Source organism: Cryptomeria japonica, chromosome 5 (genome assembly GCF_030272615.1).
Source record: "Cryptomeria japonica chromosome 5, Sugi_1.0, whole genome shotgun sequence".
Lineage (NCBI taxonomy): Eukaryota > Viridiplantae > Streptophyta > Pinopsida > Cupressales > Cupressaceae > Cryptomeria > Cryptomeria japonica.
This window is the reverse complement of record NC_081409.1, coordinates 712,185,335-712,196,374: the sequence shown is the minus strand read 5'-3', so window position 1 is coordinate 712,196,374 and position 11,040 is coordinate 712,185,335. Positions and strand designations below refer to the sequence as shown.

Sequence of the window (11,040 nt, the reverse complement as noted above, 5' to 3'; positions counted from 1 at the left end):
ATAAATCTAATAAAATAAGAAAACTTACCATTAAATTTACTTGAAAAAGAGAAACCCCTACTTTTCAACTCTCAAATGTTAGAAATTTACTTAAGGATTCTTTGTTTACGTGATATTGTTAGAAGATATCTCAATTTTTTTAATTCCTCTCTAAAATCTACTAGTATACTAAGTAAAATAATGCCGAGAGATATCACATAATTATCTTGCATGTTTATTAGTTGTCAAGAAGGACATGAAGCAATGATTCTTAATAGAAAAACTGAGCAATGATTCTTAATAGAAAAACTGAAGCATGCATACATTTACCTGTCATATAAGATATTTGTATGTCATTGTAGATGGCTCACGATATAATAAAGCCATCACCTTCCTAAATTTTATCATTTTTTTTAAACTATTAAATTTAGCTATAAACTTCATAATACTACGTAATGTAAAATAAAATTCCTAAATTTATGAGCAATACATAACCCCCTCTCCATAAGACCACAACCCAAGGAATCCATTTAAACTCCAACGGGATTGCCGAGTTGGCATATACACCGAACAGTACTTCCGAAACAAACGCAAAATCGCTTCTCGTAATAACCCAAAATTAGATTTCCCTCCAAAAGCTTTGTCTGAATTCAGGCATGGAGAAAGAAGCCAGACATGTTCAATGGGCAACATTGAGACTAACAGGGAAGCCACTTATAACAGGCTCTGCGTGTGGGGAGACCCCTCTTCTATGGGTTGCTTGCAGAGCTTCCTTTGGATTAGTCCACATTTATTGCGATTCTGAACTCAAGGTTTGTAAAAATGATCTTCTCAATCATTAAAACGTGGTTATAAAATTAAGGCGACTAAATTTTTTTCAATTTTTTTGCGATACCCAATAATTGGGAAGTGCTGACATTTCAAGTGTTAATAATTGGATATGGAATTTCCAGGTGAATTGTTTACTTACTTTCCAAATATATTGCAATAATCAGAAGTTGGGTAGAGAGGTTAGTGTGTGGGTATGCAGAGTTTCAGACTGATAGTTTTTTTTAACCAATTATCTAGCCATACCCAGTGTGGGAATACGTTTAACTCGTGGGCATCGATATGCACATATGGAGAAATCTCAGATAGGTAGGTTTCTTGTTGATGCTTATATATAAGAATGGGCAGTAGTTGAGAAAAATTGAAATAGTGGGTATTACTATATGATTATAAGAAAATTTCAGATCGGTCCTATTTTCCTTTTCCTTTTTCTTTTTCTTTTTCTTGCCGTTGTTTTCGCAATTTTTACTCTACCCAGTAATTAGTAAGGTTGAAAATGTGGGTATCAATATTTGGTAGGAAATTTTCGAATTTCTTTTGTAATTTTTGGGTGTAAGTTAGGGGCAGCTTTTAACACAATGCGGGATAAGCTTGGGTGTAAATTAGGTCATAAGCCTGCTCCATATCTTTTGGAATTTTAGGCCAATTTATTGCAGCGAGAATAATTTTAATCTGTCATTTTCTTGCAACTACCTTCCATTACCACTGCATTCGAAGACCTTGGAATGTATATTTGAACGCTTGTTTTGATTATAAATGATATCTTGATTTTTTCTATATAAGCAAAAATCTCCAAAAAAATCTTTGATTATATCCCTTTTTAGTGAACTGGAGCTGCCAATGATTTTTCTTCCCCAAAAATCCCATCTTCTAAATCATCCATTGACATTTTCAACAAATTTTTGCATTTAAATTGCATAAAAGTTGTTTTTTAAATTGTGTCTGCAACCTTAATCAATCTCTTGCCATCTTGTAAAACTCTCAAAACCTATGAAATGGTGAAAATATATAATGAATAACATAGTTGCGCAATACTTTTAGGGCATGACTACAAACTGGAGCTTGCTAAGACATGCATAGAAGGCACAATTAGTTGTAACCTTAATCAATCTCTTGCCATCCTGTAAAACTCTCAAAACCTATGAAATGGTGAAAATATATAATGAATAACATAGTTGCGCAATACTTTTAGGGCATGACTACAAATTGGAGCTTGCTAAGACATGCATAGAAGGCACAATTAGTTGCAAATTTGCAGGGAGTCTGGAGGTGGTGTATTTGAGTCAAAGGTAGACAGTTTTTTTATATTAGATATCATCTACAAAAAGAAGTTACAATATGAGGAGTTGGAGCTCCAAAAGTATCATTGAACCCATAGTTACAAGACTCTGAGCGTCTTTGCAAGATTCGCTGAGTCCCGAGGCAGGTTGCCCTTGCTGTGGCCAGGCACCTCTAGACTTGGACTCGGCCGAGTTTGGTCGTGTCTTGGCAGACTTGCTGAGTTTGCCAAACTGGGCAGACTTGCTAAGTCTCGACGCCTGGACTCTATTGCCTAGGCAACAGTAAAATTGCCAAAAAAATTTAAAAAGTCTTTGTTTTAAGTGGAATAAACAGTGAATATGTCCAAGGATGATGTGGATGTTAGGAATTGCATGTATAAAATATCAATTAAATGCAGAAAAAGATTAAATAGAGGAATGAAATAAAAGTCATTTGAGGACCCCGCAAGGGGTGTTGTCCCTTGACCCCTTCTTGGGGGCACTGCCGCCAAATCCTTGTTGAATAATTTGGGGGGAAACTGTGCCAATAAAAGGGGAAAATTTAACCTCCGAGTCTAATTAGGCTCCATATAACAACAGTGGATGAGGATGTTGATGTCACTGAGACTGAGCCTGAGACACAGGCAGATATCATGGCTGCAAAATGTTCCAGGACCTATCTTAGGCTCACACTGATATTGGCTTCTCTGAGCCTTAGACTTCTAGGCTCTAGCTTTTATGTTGAACTTGATATATGTTTTGAACTTTTGATGACATGGATTTCATATTCCATGAATTTTGTAGACATTTGACACTATCTATATTTCTAATGTGTTATTTAGTTTAGCTTATTTCCTTCAGCACAAGCCTAAAATTTGCATTTATACTTATGTGATCAATGTAAAATTGTGTATGTGCTTCTATTTGATGAGATTATTGTGTCTTTAATGTTTATTTATTAAAAAATGCATGAAAGAAGTTTAAAATCGTTAAAAATATTTGAATTTCTTGGGTTTTTCAATTTGCTGAGTCCGAGTTCGAGTCAAAAATCAGCTTGCCGAGTTTGAGGCGAGTTCGAGTCTTGGAACTTTGATTGAACCATCAACCAAAACAGAAACTACAAGTGAGGGTCCTCTTCTTGAAGGCATTATTGTCTTTCTACAACAAGCAACCCAAACCCATGAGTTGAATAGCCCAGTGCAAGCACAATGTTTGCCAGCTCAATGGCCTAGTCAAGGTTTGAACCTTACTGGTATCAACAATAAATTAAGTTTTTAAACAATACACCATGCCCTTATTGACAACTTTTTGTTAAATTAACACTTAGTGAATGAATCTACACCATGACATACACCAAAACAAAGCAACTTAAGCATGAACTACGACTCCCATAATCCTTTCACATTGCTTGTGTTGGCATTATATTGTCATTGATGTCAACCGGCATGGTATGGTCATCGGTAAAGCAAGTAGTGGTGATCGGTATAGGTGAAGCAAGTAATGTTGTCAACCGGTATGAAGGATGGAGTGTGTAAGTAGATAGAAAAGGTATGCTTCCAATACACATGAAGTACAACATGTATCGGTACCACTGACAAGGCAAGGCAAGCAAGCATGGAAGCAAAGAACAGGGGGATGTGATCACCGGTATACAAAGAGAAGTATAATGCAACTGGTAAATGGACTTAGTGGATGGACCAGCATGTTTGATGGAAGGCCAAGTTGGTCCATCGACAGAGAAGAGGCCAATAGGTATGAAGGTCCACCGGTGAAGTTAGGTTATACCGGTAAGGTGAGTTGAACCGGTGGTATGTCTTGGTCGGTGAAGGATGTCAAACCGACTTTGCAGCCTGAGCATAGGTGGATGTTGACAAGGATGATAGTTGGACACCAGGTGGCGAGCACGCAGAGGTCGGTGAAGTATTCATCGACGTGGTAGTTTGACAAGCAGGTCAACATTAATGAAGAACCTGCAAATCATGGAACGATGGCAGGATGTTGCGGCTCGAGGAAGATAGAGAGGCAAGATGATTGATCTTATTCTGCAGGACAATTTGATCTTTGTGGTCACTGGACAAAGGAAACAACTGAAGCATTAATGGTGATGTACAGAGAAAGGCCAAAAAGCATGATGTAGACGTCTAAAATAGAAAACGTGCATAGGAAGGCAAGGATATGGCGATGTTGATTGACATGATGCAGATCATCATATCAGAAAAGCAAATCCCATCAAATTTGATGTGGATTGAGTTGGTAGAGGAAAACCCTAGCACACCACTATTTGAATGTTGCTTTTGGCTGGAACCCTCAGATATAAATATGTGAACTCGAAACTAAAGATTGTGATGCTGAATGCGAGTCGAAAGTAAGAAGAGAGCTTGAGCAAGAAGAGAGACTATCTGCCTGAGAGTTCTTTCACATAGAGTGTGGAGTTAGCAGGTTGAATCGGTGAGGTTCTAATCGACAGAGACAGAGTAATCAGTAAACTGTTATAATCTTAACAGTCAAGCATACCGGTAGAGATTGAATGATTAGGAAAGCATCCAAGTGTGATACTGTGTAGGGTGAGGTTCTGAGAAAGAGAAGAGAGGCAGAGAGTAACCGATAAGAGATCAGAGAGAAAAATCTAATAACCGACATTAGAAGGACTGGTGAAATAGAGGAAGGTGATAACCAACATGTTGTCCTCATTTTTGTTTCCAAAAATGAAGGACCATTACATAAAATTTTTGTGAAAAAATGAAAATTTTTACTCTATGGCATGCTTCCCGAGGCAGAATTTCGACTAATCCTTGGACTGGCTTAATCCTCAGTCCATCCTCGAACTACGTTTCGATTTTCGTCGTATTCTGGGTTCGTTTGCTATGTCTTTCCTTCAATTTCGGGTTTTAAAATCCCGACTGCAGGTGGAGAATTTTCTTCAAACTGCAAGTTTTAATGATGTCTATTGTTTTGGTCTTTTTAGGGGAATTTTCAGCTTATTACATGTGCACTTTTATTAAAAGATGAATACTTGTAATTTGTTTTAAATTTCCCCTTTTGTTGTTTTTATTTTTTTTATTGTTTTTTGGCTTGTTTAGTTAAAATAGGGATTTTTTTGGCTAAATTACAAGTAAACTTGTAGTTCTCTCCAAAAACCCCTACTTTAATGGTTTTTACATGTAATAGGGATTTTAAACCCCTATTACATATGTGCAAGTAAGTTATAACTTGTTGTAGGGGTTTTATTTCCCCTTTTACAAGTAAGTAAAACTTGCATCTCTCTCCAAAAACCCCGATTTTGCCTTGCAAGTGAAAAAGTGACAATTTTAAACTTGCACTTTGGTCTAAAAAAACCCGATTTTACACATAAAGTGCATTTTTGACAATTTTAAACTTGCCATATCTTCTCTAAAACCCAATTTTCACATGTATGAACAAATTTGAACTTGTTCTTGTGTCCAAAAAACCCGATTTTCAGCTGGAAGCAAATTTGTGGAAATTTTCAATCGATTTTTGTGGAGATCTTCTAGGAATAAGAAGGTGAAATGATTGCAAGGTGTTTTTTGCGAGTGTGTAAACACGTTGCCTTTGATTTGGTAAACGGTTTACAATCCATTTGCTGCGTTTTTACTTCTTCAAACCGTTTTCCACGTGACCCTCCTTTCGCTGCACATTGGAAGGATTTGATGCCGTGTTTTCCCCTTCATCCTTGGGCCTTTGGCTTTGACATTTTCATACATGGTATTTCCCTAAGGATTTGGCCCTATCTTCATGCATTTGCTGCCACGTTTTTCCACATAAGACGTTTTTCCCAAAACGTGGCAAGGGTTTGGGGATTACGGTTTGTCTCTATTTATTGGATATTTTTCTTCATTCCAAGTTTGATTGCATTTTTGAAGAAGCATTTTCTGTTTGAAGAAAGGTATGTTCTCTTTTCTTTCTTTCCTTCATTTTATTATTTTCTTGCTTTCTTTGTTTTCCTTCTTAGTTGCATTTTTGTAAATATGTTGCTTTTCCCCCAAAAATCGATTTTTGTGAGAGAGATCTTCCCCTTGGTATGCAATTTTTGAATTGCATTGTTCTTCCCATATTTCCCTCTTTACTTGTATTTGGGATTTTTAATCCTGATTACAAGTTCGCTGGAAATTCTTGTTCTTCCCTTACGGTTAAGGAATTTAACCATTTTTGGTTAAAATTCCAAGTTGAAAAGTGTGAAATACCCCCCCCTTTCAAATTCGGGTTTTAAAAATCGGATTACATGTTGAAAAGTTCTTCCCATTTTCATGAAAATGACATTCTCGGATTTTCCCATTTCTATCAATTCATGTTTCCCATATCCGTACTTTTCATTTCCGTCATTTATCGCAAGTCAAATTCTCATTTTCCATCCATTTCTTCGTTTGCAAATTCACAAGTGTACTTGCATTCGGGTTTTAAAACCCCGATTGCATGTATGTTCTTTCCAACTTGTATACTTGCAAAAATTTCCCCAAGATCCGAAATTGGTCAAAGTCAAGATTTTCCCATTTCTATATATTTCCCCTCTTCCTCTCACAAAATCGTGAAGTTCAAGAATCGAAGTTTTTCCCATTTGAATTCCCATTTGAAGAAGGATGAATGATATTTGCAGCTGACTATGATGTTGCCTTAACTCTTTTAAGTCTTCATCACAGTATTCCAGGTTCACAGTCAATGTCAGATTTGCCAGCATCTCCAGTTTCAAAAACGATGAAGTACAAATATGACAAATATTAGAACGAGGTAGCACCTTCCCAAGTTTCTTCCCCTTTGGATCGTATCAGAGATAAGGAAATAGGGCACGTGGATATGTCGGAATTCGTCAAGAGGGTAGAAGATCCACAGGATAATAACTTGCAGCAGCTGTTGGACAGCGATATCCATCATGCATCTTCTTTCTCGGTTGCTGTCCTAGAACCTGAGCTTGTTCTCGCCTACGCCCATCATTTTGACAAAGAGTCAAGAGTCATAAAAAATGATGATTGCGAAGCTATAATCCGTCTTGATGCAGATACGATCGAGAAGGTCTTCAGAATACCTTCTGCACCTGTTTACATGGAAATCTCCAAAGAAAGTGCAGCATAGTATTACGTGAAGAGGGAAAAAGATTGCAAGCGACATATCAACAGGTGGATCCAAGAGCCACGAGCCTCCTTCTCAAGGTGGGCGAAGTTGTACCGCTGCGATTTCAAATGGGAAATAGGAGATACCATAACCCTTCTTAGCAGGATGATGGGCCTCGAGTATTCTAATGTCTTTGAGCCATGGATGTATCAGTTCATCATGTTCATAAGGCAGTCTCATCACATTTCATGGGGAGAAGTTATCAGCGATGCCTTGTGTGAACAACTTGCAGCAGTCCCTACCACCATGACTTTCTTCATGAATTCGTATTCGGTATACTTGGCAGCATCACTTAGACACTTTCCAGGTCTTTCTACCAAGGGTGATCGCTCACTTATACCAGTTTGGGAATATTATGACCAGTCGCCGTTGAGACCCAGCAGATTGCATTTCAGAAGAGTTCAAGATGCATTCTTCGGATATTTCATATGCCAGTTTGACATAACTCTGAGGAACAAAAGAGTATCGGATGAGGCATGGGAAAGGGTATGTGAATATGGATATTTGTTTCTGCAGTTTCCCACCTTCACCTATATGAGGATCGGATGCTATGGTGGTCAGCCATATATGCTTCCCAGATACCCGACCGACAAGATCATTCTTATGGAGTTGGGAAGACAAATCATGGCTGTCCACACTTTCCAGTCTGCTAGACACAAGGTTGGAATGGGGATCTCTACCACAAATCCATTGAAAATTGGCCGGTATTCCCTTGTCACATCCGTGAAAGCTAAGGCCATGTAGACTGAATTGCAGGAAATCAAGCTCAAAAAGTTTAAACCTAGAGCTGATTTTGATTACAGGGGTATGAAGGAAAAGATCAAGAAATCCTTTGTGCATGTGCATCGCATTGAGGACATCTGGGTAGATCTCCGCACAGAAGCCGAAGTTCTGAAGATGGATTACTGCAGGTTCACTGTTGAGCAAATTGTTGATTTGAACTTGGTGGATATCTCACAAGGGATGATTGATGATGGGCACATACTTGATCCTGAATACATTTCTCGGAGGGTTGAGGAAGCTCCACTTCCTTTGATCCAATGGTCGCACAAAGAGTGCATATCCATCCTTGAGAGATTTCAGCCTATCTTGGCTAACACTAACGTATGGTTGAAAAATAATGCTATAAAACTTATAAAAATCAAGGTTGGAAAAGAAGATGATTCTACGGGGCCTCTTGGACATAAGTCTGAGATTCGGGTTGACAACAAGGAGGGTGCATCGTCTTCGGGCACAAGAATCAAGTTGCGAGGCAGTCGTGCAGTAGTGCTTCCTCCTGAGGAGACAACAGTTCGTGGGAAGGAAAAATCACGTTTTCATGTTCAGGTGATCGATCTAGATAATCCAGAAGAAGGGCAACAATCTAATGATGCTCCTAAGTCTCCAGTTTCAGACTCGCCTCATGAGATCATTCCTCCAGTTTCCATTGAGACGCCTCTTTTTCCTCTTGATTTGCTTGTGGATGAATCTCCTCAGAATGCAATTCCCATTTCAGCATATGAGCCATCTCCTGATCATCAACAAGAGACTGTGTTGGAAATTCCTAAGGATATTCCTACTTGCATCTAGTTATTAGAAATTGATACTTCCACTTCTGATTTTGAAGAATTTATGAGGCAATCTGCCTGCCCGTTGGTAACTGAGCAAAACATGGTCGCTGTCCAAACAGATATTCCTCCTAGGATGACCACGGTGATTCAAACAGAAACTGCTTCTCCTTTGCCTACAATTGCTACTGAAGGGGAGTTGATGACTTTGCCTCCATGGCTTAGTTCTTTTACTCCGAAAAGGAAGAAGCAAGAAATCTCACCTGATGCCTTTGATTATCAGCAACTGAAACAATCCAGATCCAAAGTTGCTAAGAAGCCCAAGACTATCTCCAGAGTAACTATTGACAGCAACAAGATGAAGGTAGCTGAAATTGTGGAACCTATTGTAGATAAGCCACTTGAGGAAATGCCAGCTGCCGATTATAAGCTTACAAGGATAGAGTTGGGTAAACAGACGCATGAGGTCATTAAACATGATGCTTAGTTTTCTGTTGCTTCGCTGGTGCAAAGATGTGATGAGCTTCTAGCAAAGAAAGACAAGCTAGAAGATGAAAACCGACAACTTATGGCAGCCGTTCATAAAATTACAAAACCTGCTGCTGAAGGGAGTAACTCCATAGGTTCTTCTGGTTCCCAAGAATCAATTCGTGGAGTGGAAAGGGCTGCTCAGAAGGTACAAGCACTGGATTCCTGGGTTGATCAGCTTCATGATCTATGTGCACGGGTAATGAAAGACATTTTCCAGATGATGTCTAAGTTAGAGACCATTGAGGAGAAACTGGATCAGACTTCTGATACTTTCAAAAAGAATCTGGAAAGTGTTGAAGAAAGTTTGACAATCTGGCGTACCATGCCCCAACAACAGCTGAGTGTCTTACAGGAGCATGCCATCATCTCTTCCAGGGTCATGTACTTAGAATTTGAAGAGCTCCTGGAAAACAAGGCCCTTGTTCTTAAATCCCTCATTGAGGAGATCGGTGATGCAAAGAGATTCCGGGGTGAAGTTTTTCGAGATATTGTCTCACATTGTGAAAGGGCCTCTCGCAACATAGTAAGTCAAGATGGAGAGCTAATTCCAAAAGAAGTTCTTGCTGATTTACAGATGAGGATTCATAATGAATGGAGGAGTGAACAATTCTCGGCTGCTTCAATTCAGATATTGATGAAACACCAAGCCTTTTTGCATGAAATTCAGTCTATCTTGGATAAAAACAACTTTGCGCTCCTCCGGTGTCATGAGACTATTGTGAAGACCATGGCTGTTGCCAAGAACAACCATGAACCGAATCTCGAGGAACTACAAGCGAGCATCCAAAAATTTAAAGGATTCGTGTCTTCACGTAATGCAACTTAAGTGTTTTTCAACACTTAGTTGTATTTTTCCATTTTTGTAATCTTTAGTTGTAATTTTGTTTTGACAAGTTACATGTAAAAGTATTTTTTTTTTGTAAAATGCAAGTTACACATTACTTGCACTTTTGTAATTACATGTAAAACAACTACAAGTTGTGTCCAATTAGGACTGTAGTTGGAATAAGTCTTAGTTAGTTATTGAATAAGTCTTGGTGGTTGAGAGAATCTCTCAAGTTAGTTAGGATCCTCCCACCTTTTTCTCAAGGCTCCTCTTCTATAAATACTTGAGGGGTCTATTGTAATCTTTATCTTTTGGAAAGCAAGCAAAAACTCTACCAAATTTACAACAAAGAAGTCTTTGAGCTTTCATGTGTAAATTCAAGAATTGAAAGGAATAGAAGGAAATTGCTCAAGCTTTGAGTCTTTGTGCTACATTCTTGAGTTAGTGTTCTATATTATCTTTCTTGCAAGTGTTCCTAAAGAGCTTAATCACATCTGATTTGCAGTCTTTGTGCTGCAAGTAGTTGAGTTTAATATAGATTAAAATAAATATTTTGTTGAGAGAAGCTGCAAGTCTTTGTGCTTTCACTTGTTCTTAGGAGAATTTAGGAATAGATTTTGTGGGAAATAGCTGTGAGTCTTTGAGCTTACACTACTTCTCATTGTTTTAAAGAAGAAAAGAATAAGAAATTCCAGTCTTTGAGCTGTTATAACTTGTCCTTTATAGCATTAGTATAGAAAAGGGTAGATAGGACTTCATATAATCAAGTCTTTGAGCTTGATATTGTCGTCCCGTCCCGAAGGAAGTGACGGAAGTCTTTGCACTTTCAGGAAACTTCATTTCCTTTCTCTCATTTCATTTGAAAGTGGTTACTGCTGTTTATATTCAATTGCCATCCTCTTCTGTGAAGAGAAAAGGATATTGTCATTCTTGAAAGAAGAAGAAA

General features: G+C 38.2%; 1 protein-coding gene across 2 annotated transcripts in view; it reads left to right on the top strand.

The window, feature by feature from the left end:
• Window positions 1–509: 509 nt before the first annotated feature.
• The window catches only part of LOC131042158 (uncharacterized), a 182,283-nt gene continuing 171,752 nt past the window's right edge, over window positions 510–11,040 (top strand). For both annotated transcript variants that reach the window (XM_059221655.1, XM_059221654.1), the window contains exon 1: window positions 510–791. In XM_059221655.1, coding sequence (XP_059077638.1) covers window positions 636–791 — 156 coding nt within the window. In that variant the 5' untranslated portion in view covers window positions 510–635. The remainder of the gene's footprint in view (window positions 792–11,040) is intronic.